Source organism: Petromyzon marinus, chromosome 5 (genome assembly GCF_048934315.1).
Source record: "Petromyzon marinus isolate PM22_M1 ecotype Great Lakes invasive population chromosome 5, UKy_Petmar_22M1.pri1.0, whole genome shotgun sequence".
NCBI lineage: Eukaryota > Metazoa > Chordata > Hyperoartia > Petromyzontiformes > Petromyzontidae > Petromyzon > Petromyzon marinus.
The window spans coordinates 16,979,917-17,001,516 of record NC_133671.1 but is presented as its reverse complement, the minus strand read 5'-3'; the positions used below and the strand labels follow the sequence as shown (position 1 = coordinate 17,001,516).

The 21,600-nt window shown below is 48.0% G+C and overlaps 1 protein-coding gene across 4 annotated transcripts in view; it reads right to left on the bottom strand.

Moving 5' to 3' along the window:
- Positions 1-15,840, bottom strand: part of LOC116939147 (uncharacterized) — a 41,398-nt gene extending 25,558 nt beyond the window's left edge. For 2 of the 4 annotated variants that reach the window (XM_076062269.1, XM_076062277.1), the window contains exons 1-7: positions 15,159-15,838; positions 7,569-7,662; positions 6,467-6,555; positions 5,116-5,197; positions 3,374-3,556; positions 2,112-2,236; positions 735-1,947 (exon numbers count right to left, since the gene is read on the bottom strand). In XM_076062269.1, the coding sequence (XP_075918384.1) occupies positions 735-1,947; positions 2,112-2,236; positions 3,374-3,556; positions 5,116-5,197; positions 6,467-6,555; positions 7,569-7,638 (1,762 nt within the window). In that variant the 5' untranslated portion in view covers positions 7,639-7,662; positions 15,159-15,838. Of the gene's footprint in view, positions 1-734; positions 1,948-2,111; positions 2,237-3,373; positions 3,557-5,115; positions 5,198-6,466; positions 6,556-7,568; positions 7,663-15,158 lie in introns of all 4 variants that reach the window. The other 2 variants (XM_032947194.2, XM_076062286.1) reach the window with 2 other exon arrangements.
- Positions 15,841-21,600: the final 5,760 nt, after the last annotated feature.

The following is a 21,600-nucleotide window of genomic DNA, read 5'->3' as shown; positions in this document are numbered from 1 at the left end:
TGAGAGGTGTGTGTGAGAGGTGTGTGTGAGAGGTGTGTGTGAGGTGTATGTGAGAGGTGCGTGTGAGAGGTGTGTGTGAGGTGTATGTGAGAGGTGCGTGAGAGGTGTGTGTGAGAGGTGTGTGTGAGAGGTGTGTGTGAGAAGTGTGTGAGAGGTGCGTGAGGGGTGTGTGTGAGAGGTGCGTGAGAGGTGTGTGTGAGGTGTGTGAGAGGTGTCTGAGAGGTGTGTGAGAGGTGTGTGAGAGGTGTGTGTGAGAGGTGCGTGAGAGGTGTGTGAGAGGTGTGTGTGAGAGGTGTGTGTGAGAGGTGCGTGAGAGGTGTGTGAGAGAATGATGCAGCCAGCACCCCATCTTTGTTTCCCCAACGCTCACCTAAGGCTGAATTGACTCTGGTCAGGAGTCAAACTCAGGTCACTGTGTTTGTCGAGCAGTGCAGTAACCAATGCGCCACAGCTCGACGTACACATACATACACACACACAAACTATAAACAATATTTTTTATTTTATTTTACCAGGTACAGCCCACTGAGCTGTATAGCCTTTTTTTCAGAAGCGACCTGGCCACAAATGATAGCTCAACGAAGTGGCTTATCACGTGGAAACTTATCGCAGTCAAATACAAACAATAGAGTTCACTCATTGCAAGGGGAGGGGGAAATAGATATATTGAATAACTGCATAGGCGCATTAACTTATCACGCGTGTAAGTTTCTCCAAGGTGGAGCAGCCTTTACCAGCGAGCATGCGGGGCAGGCTACCGGCCATCTCCTTGTCGCTCCCACGAGACAACTGGGCCTCCCAGCTCTCCCAGGAAGCCCCCGGCACCGACGTTTTCTCGGCAGCCATCGCCGTCGTCCGACGCTCGCCAAATCCGGGCCGGCCTCCCTGAGCACCATCCTCCCACGGAGCAGACGCCCGGCTCGGTGGGCCCCTGCCACAGCCGGCGACGCCAGAAAGGATGCGCGAGAAATCCGGCTCCTTTTGGGATGGCGAAGAAGAGGCCGTGACCTCAAGTCGAGTGTCGGTGAGCTGGCCCAATTTTGTTCTGGCAGTCGGGGAGGGAAGGTTCGGCATGGGAGTGCTGCCTCTGCCAGTAAGGCCGTGTCGGCCCTGCTGGTCCATGGCGAAGCTGTGGCCGGTCGGCTTCGTGCCACTCACCGCATCGTGCATGGCGGATGGAATCGTGGGCGTGGCGTGTGGATTTGTAGATGCTAACATACTGCTGTCTTTGTCTCTGTTTCGATTCGGGGAAGAAACCGGCGCATTTACCATCAGAGGCGTGCATCGGCTGCCAGCCGTCAAACCTTCTGGCGATTTTGAAAAATGCTGCGCATCTTCGCTGCCCTCTTTGCTGTGCATCTCCACCGTGGAGAGGTTGCTCACGGCAGTCTGCGAACTCCACCGCCCGTCACTGCTCGATTCAACGGGAGGACCAGGAGCCTCCGACGAGGAGAGGTTGCTGCGGCTTTTGGCCCGAATCTGGCTTCCCAGCGAGTTCCTTCTCTCCGGGTGATAATCGTCAGGCAGTTTTACTCCCGCCGCTTGGGACGAGCCCTTCTCTTTCACAATAGCGGGGGAGCTCTGCTTCGTCATACCTTCCCTCTCACGAACGATCACCTCCTCGAGATCGCTCGCGAGGTCGTGCCTGAACTTCTCAACAAACGTCATGCCCCTGCGAGCGTCGGCCCGTGACGCGCTCATCTCTCCGTCTCTACTCCGACGCGAGATGTCGCGGCGACGGACGTCGCCCGAGTCCGCGGCCGCCCCCGAATCCGGCGGTGGCTCGGCGAGCTCGTCTCCGACGGGCACGGCCGAGGATCGAGCGCCTCCACGGGGCCGGATCAGCTCCTCCGTGCAAACCGAGGAGGCGTAGGGGCCATCGCTGTGAGCACCGTCTTGCAGGGACGGCGAGGGCGAGCGTGAGACGGCGCCGGCGCCACCGTCCGCCTGCGGGCAAACAAAAAAACGCTTCAGCGGACGCGTCGTGCGAAGTTTCACCGACGCACAGTTTAGCGCTTCTGCGCTTTGAGATGCCAAGGCTCTATGCGCCCTTATCAATGACGATTCTCACCCTTGCCTTGATGACAAGCACTCCCCTCTGCAACCCTCACCTGTCTGTTGGGAATTCCCAGCAGCTGCTGCACCCTCCATGTGTACTCCTCGGTCCGGGCGGCCCGCACTGGGTCCTGTATTCCTGCCACCGCCTCCCCTGTTTGGGCCCACATTTGGGAAAAAGCTGGCAGTGGGAAATCAAACACAAGCAGCGACAATCCGTGAAACGTTGCCACCTTCCACTTTAGAGAGAAGTGTCGTCAAGAAAGGGCTTTGAAGTCGAAGTCACGGCACGACGCGGTGGCGAGATGTTAACTACCTCGCCTGGTAGTCAGGTCGGTGTATCGATCCCAACCCTGATGCCTGCATATTTGGAGTTTGCGTGTTTTTTTTTTCTTCTCCGGGTCCTCCGGTTGTTCCCTCCACATTAAGAAACATGCGTTAATTATTTGCCTGATATACATTTCCACATGATCAGCCACTTCATTGAGCTATCATTTGTGGCCAAACCACTTCTGAAAAAGAAGCTAATAGCTCAGTGGGCTTTACCTGGTAAAATAAAAAAATAGCATATAGTTTTATTTTTATTGTTTTTTGACAAGCTTACTTTTCCTATACTTCGCACTCCTGTCGTGTTTTTGTATAGTTATAACTTTCTGACATGCCCCGACTGCATATCTGTGAAAAAAAGAGCTCTATCGCTCATTGGATCTCTCCAGCATATATACATATTCTGATTCTGTTTGGCGGTTCACGTGGGGTTTGAGCGTTTCGAGTAACGCAAGCATCTCAGTGGGAACGGCTACCAGGATTATGATGTGCACTGGATGCACACCAATCCTTCACGCGTGTCACGGTTGATAATTGTCTTTGCAAAAAAAAAAGCGCATTCATTAGTTACGACTAGGGCTGCCGAGTGCGGGGTAGGAGAAAGCGGAACATTTTATAGGAAGACGCAGAAGATGAATATCTCACAATACCGGAAGAGGGGAGAGCTACATGGGATGCACACGACAAATCGTGGACTTTCCGTAAGCTACGAATGGCAGAGGGTTCACCACCGGCACACTGAATTCAATTCAATGTAAGAATATTGTTACGAAAAATAATATAGCAACATTATGACCGCGTAGGTTTTCACGATCGTGCTGCATAGCACTCCGATGTGTTTTATGGCTGCACCGCGAGCCTTTCGGCACGATGTCCGACGTTTCGCTCTGCGTACTTGGAGCCACTTCAGAAGCAGTAGATCTTTAACGATACAACTATCATCATTATTATTATTATCATCACCGTGTTATCGCCACCGTGAAAGGCTTACCTGCAGAATCACAAGCCCGCTTGCAGCCTGCATACCGCTCTTCACCCACTTCCACAATCTCTATTTGTCCTTTGCTCCGGGTGCCAGCTCTGTCGGGGTCAGAGGTCAGCGTGTCGTCTGGGGTGCTGCCCCCACCCCCCAGGCCCGTGTCGCGGCTCCCCGTGTCACTCTGGCCGGCGCTGCCTGCTCGCACGCAGGGATGGATGGATGGATGCACAGTCGGATTAATCAGAATGATCAGAATATTTATTTGTTGCTGCAAGAGGAATCCGATGAGCTGTGAAGCTCTTTTTTTTACACAGATGGTCCAGTAAGGGGGCATGGGGTCAGAACGTCACAACGACAAACGATACAAAAAACACGACAGGAGTGCAAAGCATTAGAAAGGTAAACCAATCGCTCAAAAAATATATCCAAATGAAACTAAAATATATTTTTTTTATCTTACCAGGTAAAGCCCACTGAGCTATCTGCTTCTTTTTTCAGAAGCAGACCTGGACACAAATGAGAGCCGAAAGCATCCAGAGACGTGCCCTCCCCTAGACCTTTCTTAACAGTTTGAATGGTGTAATTAACCTGCATACATTCCCTAATCCACGTGTTACAAATATAGCATGTTCAGTTATAGACAATTAGTGTTACAAATTTTATTTTATTACCTTGCTGTAGTTATTCGGTGTTATACTACAAATATTTTCCACTGAACAAGTTGTTTCCAAAGGCATGCATTTATTTGTATTATATGCCACAGTGTTCATATTTTAACAAATTACGTGGCGATGCTGCGTTGGCATTGGTGCAATAGCACAGATAACAAAAACCTCGACATGTTCAGCAAAAAAACACTGCCGTAAAAGGAAAAAAATATTTAGGTGACTTTTCGGGCAATGGTTTTTCTTCATAGCATGGCGTAAGAAAGGCCAAGGCCTGAAACTCCAACGATTATAAATTTTCCTATTCATATTAGTTTCGTTTCAATCTAAGGGTGAACCTCGCAGTTAAATATTTTAGGTGAATCCATCTATGTAGAGCAGGGGTGGGGAACGTCCAGCCCGCGGGCCGTATGAGGCCCGCAAAATCATTTGGTCTCTGGCCCTGCCAAGGCAACCGCAGGCGGGACTCGAAATTCAATAAATGTAGGAGAGCAAACCTGGAAAAGCAGTTACGAGTAGCAACATCGTTAATACCGGCTAACATCATCACACGCCTCGCCAAAGAGGAGCAGTTCCAGCCATCGCATTAGGGGTGAGTTAATTAAATGTTTGACCAAATATAACGGGCTAATTTTTAAGTTGATAACTTTGTACGGCCCGCGAATGATGTTATAAATATCCAAATGGCCCTTGGCAGAAAAAAGGCTCCCCACCCCTGATGTAGAGGATACAAAACGATAGTTCAATTCTGCTTGATGTCTGTATCAGTCAGGGACATGTGGGGGGGGGGGGGGAGGGGACACATACAGGCCGCGACCGGGAGATGAACGAACGTGCAAACGTCTCGGTGATTGAATGCACAAAATCTCGAGCAACTCAAATAAACAACCAACCACAGTGAGCGGGTCGGATTGTACGTTCACAGCTCAATGATTTTGAAAGGTTGAACAGATTTGCTTTCACTCAGGACACAATGAAATGCCGTTGTGACATCGTGAAGACAAGAATAGTTCTTTCAAATATTATTTACTTATTAAAACCGGCCATCCCGCAAAACTCGCTGGACACGTGGGGCACGCTTTGGCTGACCTGCCGTCTCTGCCGAGTCGAAGCTCGTCTTCTGCGTCTGCACTGCCGTCTCCTCCTCCTCCTTCTTGTTTGGGCTTCCACTCTGAAAAACGAAGGCCAAAGTTTGGGTTTACAACACAAAATGCGATTCTGTAACAAAACGCACAGTTAAACACCTTAAACACGGTAGGACCAACACCTCGGCCATGGCAGATCATTGACTTTTCCAAGACAGAGGTTCTTTGTAAGCCATCTGGCTACCATGAGAGATTCGTTCATGAGGCTATCCACATATACAAACACAGAGACAATTTCAACCGAGAAGATGGATTCTGGCTTAGCAATCATTGGAAAGATTTGATTAACCATTTCAGGTCTTAATTGATTGTTCACGCTTACAGTGGCTTTCAGACAGCATACATTAATTTTTCGTCTCCCCCCTCCTCTTTTCAGAACATAGATGGACTCGTCCTTCTAAATAAACTGCCAAATCGCTGCGCGTGGCGCTGACGGTTTTTTATAAATAAATAAATACACCGTTTAGAAATAAATTAATTAATGCGAACCGCCACACCTGATGACGACCGTTTGTGTTATGGTCGAAACGTCGTGAGAATTTTTTAAATTGCTTTATATATTTTATTGTTTCCCTTCAACGTGACTTTACCGAAAGAGCTAAGAATAACCAAACGCACAGTTCTTTGAGAGAACTTCAAAAGGCACGAAGTGCGCTGCCGCAGGCCACCTCACCAGTCAACGTCTGCCAATGACTGCTAATAACATTATCATTATTATAGCAATTAAGGTGAGCGTAGGATGATCATATGTAATGATAGATATGCTCCAAAGAATAACAACGTAATTAATGATGATTGAAATGATGAAGACAACGGTGATGATGAGGATAATGATGAGGATGATGATGACAATGCTAATGTAGAGGATGATGATGATAACAATGATAAGGATAATGATGAGGATGATGATGACAATGCTGATGTAGAGGATGATGATGATGATAACAATGATGAGGATTATGATTGCAATGTTGATGTAGAGGACAATGATGAGGATGGTGGTGGTGATGAGGAGAATGATGAGGATGATGATGGCAATCTTGTTGTCCTTCCCCCGCACCTCCAATTAACACGGTTGGCTAAGTACGGTGCGAAAGAAGTTAAACGTACATACACCGTTGATGTTGAGGACAATGGTGAGGATGATGATGATGGCAATGCAGATGTAGAGGACAATCATGAGGAGGGTGATGATGAGTACAATGATGGTAATGCTGATGTAGAAGACAATGGTGAGGATTGCGATGGTGATGACGACGACGACGACGATCATGACGATGATAGCGACGAGCCACCTGCAGGCCCCGCAGCACAGCGTCGATGGAGTCCAGCAGGAGGTCGCACTGATCCTTCATCACTCCCCGGGGTGTCCCCACGTCCAGCCCTGTGGTCGAGTCGTGGAGAGGCAAGCACAGCACGGCACTCACCAGGGGCTCCCGACCATCGCGTCGGCGTGCACACAACGAGCCCCCTGGCCAAGTGGCTCCCGTCCCGCATGGCCACAGGCCCCGAACCCTAGCGCAGAGCTACAGTATGTCCGAGATGTCCTCAAGCGACGTCTGGTCCACAAGCCAAGAGCAGAGGCATATTGAATGATACGGACTTTTTTTGTGTAATCGTTGCGAGCCCTCTGAACCTGGCCGTATGTTTTTTCTTCTTCTTAATGTGTGTTCGCTTTCTACGTGATTTGAAGCTTTCGTGACTGCAGGAATCCATACTCTTTGGTTCTTTCGGCAAAGTCACGTAGGTAGAAAATAAAATAAATCACGACGTTTCGGGCGCAACACAAGCGTCCGTCATCAGGTGGGACGCTTGTGTTGCGCCCGAAACGTCGTGATTTATTTTATTTTATATCTACGTGACTTTACCGAAAGAACCAAAGAGTATGCTTTCTACGTGTTTAAAGGTTTGCCCTGTCAAACCTTGGGAGGGGGAGAGGTGGGGTGAGAGTGAACTTAGTGGACCCTACTCTTTGTTTTTTTTTTCGGTAAAGTCACGTAGGTAAAATAAAATAAAACAACTAAATTAAATCACGACGTTTCGGAGGCAACACAAGCTTCCGTCTTCAGGTGGAACAGACAGCGAATTTCGCTGTATCCACAGCGAACTTTGCTGAGTCTGTTCCACCTGAAGATGGAAGCTTGTGTTGCCTCCGAAACGTCGTAATTTAATTTAGTTGTTTTATTTTATTTTACCTACGTGACTTTACCGAAAAAAACCAAAGCGTATGAATCCTTGCAGTCACGAAAGCTTCAAATCTAGAATTAGTGGACCCTGTCTGTCTGTAACCTACCCAATGACCACCATGGAACAACTATTCACGAGGTGCCCCCCACCCCCAGATTCCACCTCGTGGCTGAGCCCCCTGGCGTCGTGGGGGGGGGGGGACCCTCTCACCTGCATCCAGGAGTTCGTCCGTGTCGTTCATTCCCAAGTCGCTGCCGTCCGTCGCCCCCGCGTCATCCATTGCACCCGCTGTGCCTGTGAAGAACTTACGAAAACAACAACAACAACAGACTATAATGTAAAAGCCCTTTGTCAAACTCTTTGGGACCTTTATATGTTTTGTTGCGAGTATCAAGATGATGAAAGAAGACCAACAAAAGTAACAGGCTTTTACTCTTCCCGGCAAGAATACAGGGGCGTTGCGATATTCACTTGATATCTTGTAAGCGGTGCCTATGCGGTGTTTAAACATCTTAACGGTATTCTTTTAGGAGTGGGATAAAGCCTATTCGTTATTTCCCCCTCATCACCCATTGCAAATCCACTGCTGGATGAAGGCCTACCGACGGCATATCGGTTCAGGGGGTTGTTTGGTCATAACTTCACCGCGCTGTACTCAGGTAGCCGGGGGGGTTCATAGCGCAGCTCTGTGAAACTCTGCCCCAGAAACCCATCCTGGTTAACGCTTCGTTATTACGACTAAATGCTAACGACGTTGGCTACTGAGAATGTGTTTAGCATGGGATGTCACACGACGCTGGCAGGTACCTCGCGAGACGAGCGCATCACCGGGAGGTGGCTCATTCCAGGATACGATCCGCAGATTATCGCGAACAGCTATCCTGCTTCGTATCGACGTGCGCTGTGCATATATACGGGTGATCGATGGCGCAGATACAGGTAATCAATTGTTACTCGGCAAAATGAGGCAATCCATGAGTGATGTGAAGAGGGTTAGCATTGAGCTCAGCTTCCAGCTAAGAACGTCGCTGTTTGATAGACACTGTGCCGAGATGATAGGCAAAACCAGTCGTTAAAATCAAACAAGACAAGGTGCCAATAAAAGTATATTTAGTTATTAAAGCATTATAATTGGAATGTGGTCGGAGATAGATCCATAAACCTACACACACACACACTTGGTAGCATGAAGATTCTATCGTATTAGATTCACTCCCACTAACCTCAACGTAGCCCACCACGACCCACACACACACACTTGGTAGCATGAAGATTCTATCGTATTAGATTCACTCCCACTAACCTCCACGTAGCCCACCACGACCCACACACACACACACTTGGTAGCATGAAGTCTATCGTATTAGATTCACTCCCACTAACCTCCACGTAGCCCACCACGATCCACACACACGGCATGGAGAGACCTTCATCAACAGTGGATTGACAAACGGGTTGTACACGTGTATACACAAACCTACACACGTCCCATCATCATCGTCGTCGTCGTCGCTGGTGTATGATCGTTTTTAAATGCTGATATTTTTTTCGGCTGTTGTGTTTCATTCAATACGGAATGTATCGCAAACATTTCAACCACCTGCACGTCTAATGATAAATTATAATTAAAACCGCTGTCGAATTACGCATTCATTAATAACATATTTAATCAGCCCGTGCATGGTGAACTTCTTTCGCACCGTACGTAGCCAACCGTGCGAATTGGCGGTGCGGGCTCTTGGTGGATTATTACATCGCAGGATTGTGATGAGATGGCGATGGTTTGGGTGGAGTGGCCTCCATCCATCCAACAGTGGATTGATCATGGCTGACGACGACGACGTTGATGATGATGATAATGACGTTTATAACGCGCCAGATTTTGCAGTCAACAACTCAGAGGCGTACAGCCACGCTCCGGGCTGCTCGAAAGCCCTTTAGATGTTTCTTAAAAGTCAGAGTGCATCTGATGTTGCGGATTTGCACAGGGATAGAGGAACTTTGATGGACCCGCTGTGTATCTTCTCTGCATGTGTGTAAATATCATTGGACATAATCGCGGCTGCAAAACTCCCTGTAACGTGGCCATAAAAAAGAAAGGAAGACGCTATAAAGGCGTAGGGGGCACAGCAAGCGTGCATTATCATCGCCTCTATAACGTGCGTCCAAACTCTGTATAAAAGAAAACATCCACTACTGTTCCATTAAAACTTAGAATGGAGCTTACCCTTCAATTTTCCTGACACAGTCACAACGGTCAACACATTTGTGCCATTGTTAACGTCTCTCCTTTTAAACGACACACACACACAAAAAAAAGACAACTTTTGTCTCCAAACGAGCGAAAGAAAGCAAATAAATCGTGGAAATTAAAACCCTCGTTAAATTCTGCGCCCGGTTCCCCGTGGCTTTTGTGTAAACTTTCTTCCTCCTTGTTCTCGATGTCTCCCAGGCGACGCGGAGGCCTCGCGGATTCGATGCTCTGAGCTTGAAGGCAAACAAACCTCATCCACGGTGGCAGGGGGAGCTGCGCACAGCGCGTGGCGTGCATTCAGTATTTGAGTAGGTACCCAAAAAAAAAATCTGTCAAAACCTGACCCCTTCCCCTCCCCTCCCTCCCTATACGCACGCGTGCTCTTTTACACACACCACAGAGTCCTATAGAACGGCCGATATTTAATCCAGGCAGAAACGATCACGGATTAATAATATCAAGGCCGTAATTATAATATATATTGGGGGGGAGGGACACATCCCCCCCAATATTCAATTATGCTCAAAATGTCCCCCCCCCAATATATTGCTATAAAATAGATGTATGTTTATGTGATTGTGGTTATGGTTGTACTTTATTAATCCCTCATCTCTGCCATTACATACAATGAAACAAGAAAAGGTAAAAAAAGAAAAAAACAGTGGAATGTAATACAATATACACTATTAGACATTGTTGTAAAAAATAAATAAAAAGTCCATCCTATGTGTAGGTTAATTTTTTTAATATTTTAGGCAGGAAATGGCAAGAAATTCGTTTTCAAATTTAGATTTTTTTTCTGGGGGGGGGGACCCCCAGACCCCCTGGAAGATTTGGTCCCTCCCAATGTTGACTCCATGGCTACGGTCTTGAATAATATTAACGTGTTTAAGCAAACAGATAGTCCACCGCCGGCAGCATTAAATAATTAAGTTGCGCACCTTGGCCACTCATTTTGCTGAGCTGCGTGATAATAGCTCGCAGTCAGTGACATACAAGTGACACCTCTCCCACAGCCCCACTTCTCCCGGTAGTCCTTGTTGTCTCACAGCTGAAGACACTGAACTGTGGCTCATTTGAAGGCCAATGTAGACAAAACATTATCGCGCGATGTCTCGACATCGCTGACACCACTTGAATGTGGATGCAGTACCGGCCCTAGCGGGGCTCGGTGAGCACTGACTGACAGTGACGGATGGCACCACGCGCTCTGCGTGCAGTGCCAGCCCCTACAGGATAGAGGGCGAGAGTGCCAGGCACGGAACGGGGTTGCAAGGGGGCCATGTCACTCTGGTTGACCCCGGAGGACAGCCGGGTCCCTCAGTGGGACCGGCTGCTGTTGTCATCCTAAAGAGTCGACGTTTCACGTTCTACGTCCAAGAATGGTCATCAACACGTGGACCTGGCCCCAAGCTGGGGTCCCGTCCATTGTAGCTACTCCGAGTGTAATCAGTGTAGTTAGCCTGGTGGACCACCACGATAGGTTGTTATCTGGTGAAGGGGCAGTTACCCCTTTGTGTTATCGTGTTGATGTCAATAAACGTGTTTCCTCCAGTTCCAGTGTGCGCCTAAATTAAACCCTAACTACATCTGTATTAATCTTGATTTGAAGCTTTCGTGACTTCAGGAATCCATACTCTTTGGTTCTTTCGGTAAAGTCACGTAGAGTAGAAATAAAATACAATAAATCACGACGTTTCGAACGCAACACAAGCGTCCGTCTTCAGGTGAAAATCGCGATAGCCGCTCGCAGCACGATGCCTGCTGCTCTCGCGATTTTATTTCTACTCTACGTGACTTTACCGCGTGGTGTGGTGCTGTATTGGGCGGTGGTTCTTAACCCCCTGGGGGTAACGAGTTGCCCTTTCTGAGAACCAAAGGCGGGGGGGGGGGGGGGGTTGCAGGCTGCAGTAGAGGTCACGAAGCACTGGTAAAGAGGAACGTGCCGGTGCAATTGGCGATCCAGAGGCCCGCTCCAGATCGGGATGCTCGCACGTTGCACTTGTTGTTTCGCACACCGCACGTGGCCGACCGTGCAAATCGGAGGTGTGGGTGTGCCAGGGCGGGCAACGAACTAAACACAACAAGCAACTTGTAAAGAAGTGAGTTTTTTTTTGTTTAAAGTGTTAAAGAAAACTCCGGCCCACGGTTTGTGCATCGCTCGGTTGTTGTTGTTGTTGTTGTTTTTTTATCGAGGGAGAATTTTAAAAAAATATATATACTGTCATTGGTGCAACTGGATAATTCACAGCGTCAACAAGCCGATCGCTCAGCACACATGGGGGTGGGTGGGTGGCTTGTTTAAGGAGTGTAAGGGCTGTCCCGGGGTTTGTGGCGGTTAAAAAGGTGGGAACAGCTTGCCCACATCACCTTTTAACCAACAGGACTACGTCCTGACCCCGTCCTTCAAACCTTAACCATCTTTCCCTTTCCTCACATCACCCCTCCATTTCCCTATCACCAACCCTTCCTTGCCATTCCTTCCCCTCCCCGACACTCAAATCCCATTCCTTTCCCCCATCAGCCAATAACTATTGTAGCATTTTATTTATTGTAAAGCGCTTTTAACAAACGCTGATAAGGCAAGACGTGTTTGCTGGCTTATGCCTCCATCACACCGTCAAAGAAATGCACCTGGTGTGTGATGAAGCCCATTCCGGAAGATATTTTGGGTTTTAACGCAACACTTTCTCCGGTTCAGAAAACAGCGGCATGAATTTCCTTCGGTATGGAAAAATAAAGCATTGCGAAATATTACAGTGCTGCACTCTCACGCGACACGTGGTGACATGTGTCTCAATGACAGGCCGTTGGTCCGTAAAGGAATGCAATCCGTTCGTCATAACAATTCAACAATGTGCAACACTTTTGTCATTACACCGCTTGATGAAAAGCCACCCCACGCTGTATCTGTCATCATGGCGGTTGTTTGACCATACTTCACCACGATGGCAAAGGGGGTTGCATCCCTGTCAAACCCGTATCAGTGCCGACCTTATTACAGACCAATTCAGACCTTATTGGTCACCCCGTGCCCCTTATAAATCTCAACGTTCATCCTACAAAGTCCCATCACAAGGGAGACACACACACAAATATTGACTTAAAGCTTTCGTGACTGCAGGAATTCATATTCTTTGGGTCTTTCGGTAAAGTCACGTAGATAGGTTCAAAGAAAATAACAAACAAAAAATAAAAACTACGTTTCGATCGCAACACAAGCGGTCGTCTTCAGAAGAAAAAAAATCGACGATTTTTTTTTGCCCGTATTGAAACGACTGTACGCCGCATGGACCTGAAAACTCAATTTCCTTGAACAAGAATGCGGGTAAACCGTGATGGGTTGACAGCTTTGGGGTTGAGCGGACAGCCAGAACCGAATGAGATATGACTCGCCGCTGATGTTACGCCACGGTCGGTAATCCAACTCGGGTTGGGCCGGGTTTGTAGTTCAGAGCACGAACCACTGCACCACCCTTCCATCCTGGGTTGAGTAGCATCGCAATTCCGATGAGCACGGTTGGCTACGTACCGTGCGGAAGAAGTCCAACATACATGCAGACAACACAGTGCGTACAGGTGAACGTAGTTTTCTGAGAAAGTGGTCATTACGAGTTACGGGAAGCGGTAGTGTAGCGGTTACCGCGCGTTGCACTATGAACCTGGCGACCCGAGTTCTAATCCCGCTCACGGTCGAAACCAGTGACGTTTATTCTCAACAGGTACTGGGCCCTCCCCTAGGTAGACTCAGCCTCGAATGTTTATCTGCCGCGGTGTGCAAACATCGACACTGGGGAGACAAAGGCGGCTTGGCGTGGTGCTGGCCACTAACCCGCTTCGTGTGCCGTGCCGGCCTTCATAGGTGGCTCGCTAACAGCACTTGCCCCAACAGTCTGTTAAGGCTGTGCGGGGGATATTTACCTTTTATTAAGGGTGTTTCATGACGTTTACGTTGGCAATAGAGCTCGGTTTTATGTCGTGGAATCTGGGAACTTAGTGGCAGCGTGGACCACTACTCGGGCGGTATATTATGACCCTTTTAACTGGACGAGTGTGCGCGCGTGTGTTTTAACAGCTGAATATCTCAATAAGATACAAACTGCGGTCAACACAGCTAAGCTCTGCGTACATTTGTAAATGTCACAAAGGTTCAAATGTAAAACGAGCTGAAGCTGCTGCTGCTGCTACTGCATTGGCAGCGGTGAACTCAACATCATCTGTCGCTGACGCCGTGGCCTTAACAGGAAAACATAACAGGTAACGTTATAGGGGCAATGGCCTTTCTCTCGGGGTTAGGATTGGCACTATGAAGAAGGCCCATTGCCCGGAACGTCACCAATTGCGTGCCTTCCTTTTTAAGGCCGTGGGTGTTATTGATGAACACAGCGAGTGTTGTTTATGCGCATATTTAATAAGCGAATTAGAACATACAAGCAATGTCGGCTGGTGTTCAAAGTCCAAATGGAGTTGGCAAGTGTACAACAACCGTGCATTGGTTTTGTGCTCTTGAAGATCATCAGTAGGCCATGGTACATTGTCGCTGCCATGACTGCGCTACTGATACAAGGCGTGTGTGTGTGTAATACATTTGACCAGAGGAGACGGGTGCCCAACGCAGGACTATTCTCCACACACGATCAATAATCGACAGGTCTTTTATCAACTCCACTGTTCAATAACTCGAAATCCCTCCGCACCTCCGATTAGCACGGTTGGCTACGTACGGCGCGAAAGAAGTGCAACGTACGTACATTCTCCCCCTACTTTCGCTCATAGGAATTGCCCCACGATACTTCACCACGCCGGTTCGGATATATTCCTGGGCAGTGCGCTCACCACTGCGCCACCGCTCCACCACGGCACACACATATTTAACAAAGACTACATTTGCTTTAAAATATATATCTCTCCCGTGCTGTAAGACTCCTGTAGACTGTGTAACTTCACAGCGAACAAATTCATAGCTGTCAACCCCTTATTATCAGTGCCTTCCCTTATTACAGACCAATTCAGACCTTTATTGGTCACCCCGTGCCCTTATAAATCTCAACGTTCATCCTATAAAGTCCCATCACAAGGGAGAAACACAGACAACAAAAACGTTACCCGCATTTAAACGGCTGTACGCCGCATTGGACCTGAAAACTCAATTTCCCTGTAAAAGAATACGGGGTAAACCGTATGGGTTGACAGGTATACAACTTGCACGAGAATAAATACATCTGTAGCGGGGAAGCTATAGTCTGTAAACACATCACGACTCGAACAAAACACCGTCCCCGTAGTGGTCGCACGAAATGAAACTTCCTACTTTAAAGAGTTCACTCTCGGTCCGGGGTGTTTCTTATTCCCATCGATCGTGGTCGCAGTGCATTAGGCACGGCCTGATTATAAAACGGGTGAGATGCATCGGCGTTTTAAGTTTCACAGAAGCGAGCGAGTTGCCTGGCCCGCCGAAGAGAGAGAGACAGAGAAAGAGGAGAGAGAGAGAGACACGATTTGAGAAGCGACTCAACGGAGTTTGGTGGTGGTTCGTGAAAACTCACCGCGCAACTCAGAGCCGAGTCAACAGAGGCTGACGGGAGAGTGCCACTGGCGTCCAGATCCGCCTAATCGATGATTTTAAAACAATGTCACACGGAAAAAAAAACCACACACACACACAGCCACGAGACTGCTAAAACTCAGTGCGGCCTCGTCCGAGTCCACCAGTTGCTCGTCGCTGTCATCGGGGACCGCTTTTTCTTTGCTCTCTATGGGATGGTTGGGTGGGTGGGTGGCGTTGTGCGCAAAGTTCGCGAGACGCGACAACCTCAGAAGAGAAAAAAACGCCGCTTGCCACAGTTGCCCCTGGTTACTCATTCTTCCGGGCCAAACGAGAACGCACACACACACATACACCCCGCCTCTCTCCTCCCTGCACATCACCATCATCACCATCATCACCACCATCATCATCATCTCCTCTTTCCACCATGATCGTCATCACCATCATCATCACCGTCTCTTTCCACCGTGATTGTCATCACCATCGCCGTCTCTTTCCACCACCAGTGCTATCATCACCATCAACTCCTTTTTCCACCATCACACTTCCAGCACTTTATCACCGCCATCGCATCACGTCTTCTCTCCGCTATCACCACGAGCATGATCATCACCTCCTCTGTCAACCATCACCACCGCCGCCGCCATCAATCACCTCCTCCTCTTATTGCCACCGCCACCACCCCCGCCTCCAAGTCACAGTCCTCCAGGCGTGTGACCTCCCCCCCCACCCGAGCACGAGACGTGTGCAAGACGCAGAGCGAATGCAGAGGGGGCGAGAGGGAATGAGAGGGGGGCGAGGAGTTGGTTGCGTGGGGGAATCGGAGAAGCGTCGTTCGAACTTGTTGGGGATGGGGAGGGGGGCACTGGGACCCCTGTCTGGCGCTAAATCTTCGCGCCGACACGGCTCATTTGCCGCTAAAAGGCCGCGCCTCCTCCTCCTCCTTCTCCCCCCCTCCCCCCAGTGACGAATGCCGCTGTGTCCACAGCCGCCTCCAGCAGCAACAACAACGGGCGGCCGACGCCGTAGCCACCGTAGCAGCAGCGGCTACGGTGTGCGACAAACCGCGACGTGCCCGCTCCTGCCGTGCCGCCGGGCTGATTCAAACCCCGGGCGGGCGGGCGGGTTCAAAGTTTGCTTGCCTTGAACCAATGCTGCTGAGAACGAGAGAGAATTCCAGAATCTTGATTTGAAGCTTTCGTGACCGCAGGAATCCATATTCTTTGGTTATTTCGGTAAAGTCACGTAGGTAGAAAAATAAAATAATATAATTTTTAAATATCATTTGTATTTTATACCTACGTGACTTAGTATATTTTTTCAAGTAGTGGTATCCCAAACTTTCGCAGCTGCTTAAATTCCCTTTTCACACCATCAATATGTAAACTCCCCCCCCCTCGCCGGTCTGCACGTGTTCACCCCCTCTACACCGTTCATCATGCTAAGTCCGCCAATTAAATGCTACTTTTTATGCTAATTCCTTTGTCAAGGCACCTTAATCCCTCTCACACAAGCTTAAAGGTCGCGGTCTGAGCTTGGCTGAGTTCACTCCAGCGCTGTCCTCGAGACAGTCTGGTCCCTTCACCTGATGAAGGCCACTTGTGTTGTGGCCGAAACGTCGTGAATTTTTTTTAATACTTTTATGTGACTTTACCGAATAGAACCAAAGAGTATGGATCCTTGCAGTCACGAAAGCTTCAAATCTAGAATTTACCGAAATAACCAAAGAGTATCGAATTCCAGAAACTTTGAGGCAGTTGAGCCGATGGGATGTGATGTGCAAAACGAAATAACGTGTCGCTTATGTTCCACAAAATGACGGTACTGATGAATAATTTTGTTTCATTTGTGAAATTGCTTCGCGCAGAACCGGAGCAGCCACTCTTGCCCATCCACAACTGGCAGATCACCGACGTTAATTAAAGCAAGTCTTGACTCTCCTGATGAGAGTTAATGATTTATTCATGCATGTGTGTGGATCATTAACATGCGAGCAGTTTGAAACATACTCACGTCTAGCCAGAGACTACATTTCAGCCCGGTCTGTGCCAGTGGTCGATCCGGGAAATATTCCGCACCCGGCACACCACTTCCAGTAGGCGCATTAGTAGCCATAACCAATCGCCATAGCTTGTTGGCTACGAATGCGCCTCTGCTAGGGATGGCACATCGACAAATCGGTAACATTCTAAGATGTGTTTCCGATGCGTCGATATTTTGACATCGATGATGATCCCTCCGATAATATCTGGAACAACGATGTTTTGGTTTCAAGTTGTGTTGTTCACGACAGACGTAAAGGTGAAAAAAAACAGTTTTGAAACTATTTGATGGGACGTGACAAACTAGTCACTCTCCAAAAATCGATGACACGTGTAAATCCTGCAGATAGGTTTAAAAGTCAAACTCTGCAAAGTATACGTACAGTTGCTGTTGGTCGAGTGTTCGTCTTGCAACAAGAGCAGCATTGTGGCTTTTGATTAACACATTTTTTGCTTATTATTTTCCTTAATAATAATAAAACACATGCTTCTGAATAATTACCAAGCTCTTTCCTGTAATTAGTTTAAGAGAAAAAAAATCATCAAACGCATCAAACATCGAAGCACATCGATGTATTGATGTGTTTTAGCTCAAATATATCCCATCCATAAGCCCTCTTCAATTTATGAGCGCGCTGTCTCCGGCACATATTGACAAAGCTACCCCCGTATAGCCTTCAACAGGCTGATGGGGCAAGTGCTGTTGGCGAGCACCAATGAAAACCGGCAAGCCAGCAACCACGCCCGGCTAACCTTTGTTCACACATCGCACCAGGTACGCATGCAAGGCCGAGTTTACCGATGTGCGTCCGAGGACCTCTTCATTTGTTTCGTCACCGATAGTTTGCCTTGAGCGGGAATCGAACTCGGTTCGCCGGCTCCAAAGCGCAGTGCGCTCACCCAGTGCCGGATTCAGCGAGTGCGGGGCCTGTAGCATTATGTTAGGGGCCGTCCATAAATGACTGGCGTCACGCGATTTTGAACGATTTTTTACCCCCCCCCCTCGAATATGACGTCACAAAGCTTTACCCCCCCCCCCCCCAAATATAAAACATGCTTCAAATCGCTTTAAACTATTGTCATTGTAGTGCGTATTTAATGTGGCGCTGCACTCTGATGTTGTAGGAGAAAACATTTATCAAAAAGTCGATTTAATTCAGTAGAACGTGTTGTCTATATTTATTTAAAGTTGCGCATTTTGATGTGACGTCACATTTCTCAAACCCCCCCCCCATCACACATCGTCACAAATGTCTGACCCCCCCCCCCTAGGTGCGTGACGTCATTCATGGACGGCCCCTTATAAAGGGGCTCTGAATGAAATAAACTGAAATATTAAAACTCAAATGTTTAACTTGCATAGTAAAGTAATTGTATATTTTTTTATTTGCTATACAGCCAGATAATACGACAAATCGCTAACCTTAAACACCCAGCCGTTCGTAAAAGTCGAAGGCCAGTATTTACTACTATCAGCCAAGAATGTCTGTGTCCCGGGCGTGACGTCACTCCACGTCGACCGGCCCTCCTCATTAATAATCATGAACAGGTGGGCTCCTCCACATGGACCCCCCCCCCGTCATTAATAATCATGAACGGGTGACGTCACTCCACATGAAGGTGGTGGAGCGGAAACGAAAATTTGTTTACGCAAATTATCTTTAATTTTTACCTTTCTTTATGGAAAGTAAAACTAATAAAGACATCGACGCAGCAACGAATATCACGAGCCAAAAACAGGCCGTGTGTGTGTGTGTCCCGCGTGTGACGTCACTCCACATGCACCCCCTCATTATTATTCACGTGTGCCTGGATTGTTAGACTAACGCAGAAGGTCGTAGGGAGCGGCAATGAAAATGTATTTACGCAAATTCCCTTCCGATTGTACGTCTCTTTGTAGAAAGTGAAGGCAAAACATAATTATACGTCGCATCGCAGTGCATTTTGTCGCATTATTTATTTCTTCGGCACGTCAAACAAAAGGTAAAATCTTACTCTGTGGCTCTTTCGGTAAAGTTACGTGGAAAGAAAATAAAATCATAATTTAAATAAAATAATTATTTTCCTTCTACGTGACTTTACCGAGAGAACCAAAGGTAAATAATAGGTGTACACGAGAAGCGTTTTCCCCTTTTTTTCTGGCAACAAAACAGCGGTGTTAAGATGTTAAATCATGTCACTGCATTCTAACCACAATGCTTGTGGTTAGAATGGAAACAAAAAACATACTCTGACAATAAATGGCATTGTCTTTGAAACCGATTGCTCCACACTCTTTGGTTCTTTCGGTAAAGTCACGTAGAAAAAGAAAATAAATATTTATAATTATAAAAAAATATATAGAAAGATAAAAATTATTTATAATTATTATTTTATTTCTAACGTGACTTTACCGAAAGAACCAAAGAGTAATTAATTCCTGCAGTCACGAAAGCTTCAAAGCAAGGTGAGTTTACTTTAACGCTTCAGTTCCCAGGACGGCCTATAAAATAATACATTAATAAAATAACACAATAAAATTCTCACGACGTTTCGGCCACAACACAAGTGGCCTTCATCAGGTGAAGGGACGAGACTGTCTGGAGGACAGCGCTGTCCTGAGAATTGTATTGTGTTATTTTACTTTATCAATTTATTATTTCATTCTCATTCCACGTGGTGACTTTACCGAAAGAACCAAAGAAAAAGCGAGTAGTACTACAGTAATAGAGCGAGTGCGGAATCACTGAACAGGAATTTATAGCTTGAAAGCGTTTACTCGCGGGGCCCTTGAAAGTGCGGGGCCCGGACGGAGCGTTTGCTGCCTTTGCTCCGAGGGTGCCCCCCTGCGGCCATGCGCTCACCGCTCCGGCTCACGAGAAGCCGCAAAGGAGGCGCCCTCAAGACTCTAAACGGGCGGGCTTCGAGGCGGGGTTGCGTTAAGTCCCAATGCGGGGAAGAAACCCTCCTTGAGCCAAGCCCACTGGAGCGATGCACTTTTAAACTCTCGATTGAAAACTCGTTTCTTTAGAACTGCTGCTCTTGTTGTTGTTAAGTTTGTAGTCCTTGTGCACCCCCACGCACCTCCGGTTAATTAACGCGGTTGGCAACGTACGTTGCGAAAGAATCTCAACGTACAACACAGATCCCCCGTGTAGGCTTAAGGGACTGTTGGGGCAAGTGCTGTTAATGAGCATCTACGACTGTGGCACACGAGCGGGTGGGTGGCCAGGCTGCAGGCAATCGCAGAATATTCCACTTTAATTACCCTCCAAAGCTACACGATATAGCACGTGCTCCTAAACCAAGCTCTCGCCATGAGGCCCACTTCGGCATATTTATTTTTAATCGCCGATTGTTATTCAACGAAGACGTAAACATTTGTACGTACAATTCCTCGGGTGCGAGAACGGGCGGACAGCACACGGTCACGCCAAGGACAGCACACGGTCAGTCATACATCGGAGGTCACACACAAGAGTTCACGGTTGCTCAACTCAAAAGTTTGGCGTCTGTTTTACTCGTCAAAGGAATACGTCCAACAAGAATTCATCTTTTGCTTCTCTCAACCGGATCTTTTGACACCAAAGACAAAGATCCCCCCCGTATAGCCTCAACAGACTGTTGTGGCAAGTGCTGTTAGCGAGTACCTATTAAGGCCAGCACGTCACGCGAGAAGGGTGGCCAACACCACGCCCGGCCGCCTTTGTCTCCCTAGTGGCGATGTTTACACATCGCACCAGGTACTCATTTGAGGCCGAGTCGACCTAGGGGAGGCCCCAGAACCGGTTCAGATAATCGTCACTGGGTGTTGGCCGTGAACGGACATCAAACCCGGGTCGCCAGGTTCGTCAAGCATCGCGCTAACCGCTGCACCACCGCTCCCCACACACACACACCGTGGTTCGACGCATATCTTCGGGCAAAAATGTAACAGAATCCCGGGGCCAATGTTATCGCACAATACAGTGAACATCAAGTATGGCTCTATAATAAGAGCGCTCGAGTACATGTCGTAACGTCAAATTCTCTCCACGCTTTAAATCACCGGATGAGTTCGGTAGCTTTTGGAATCTTCAAAACGAAACATTAAATGGGCCGGGTGGGAACGCTCCCAACGCTGTCGGGCAAAGGTGCGAAAACTATTCTTTACTTACGGCTTGAACTGGGCTTACGAACATCACTGGGGGTCCACGAATTAACACGCGCGCAATCCTTAAATCAATCACTTTTGTCGCTGGCAGAGAGGCCCTTGCAGTAAACGGTAGTGACCGATCGGGCCCATAAATTAGGACCACATTATTGTTGGCAAGGTCGGAAATATTCCCGTCCACTTCCCGCGGCTCAGACGCTTGCTGGAACGGATATCGTGTGTGCAGGGCGTCTCATTAGTGCCAGATTAAGCTAGTGCGGGGCCTG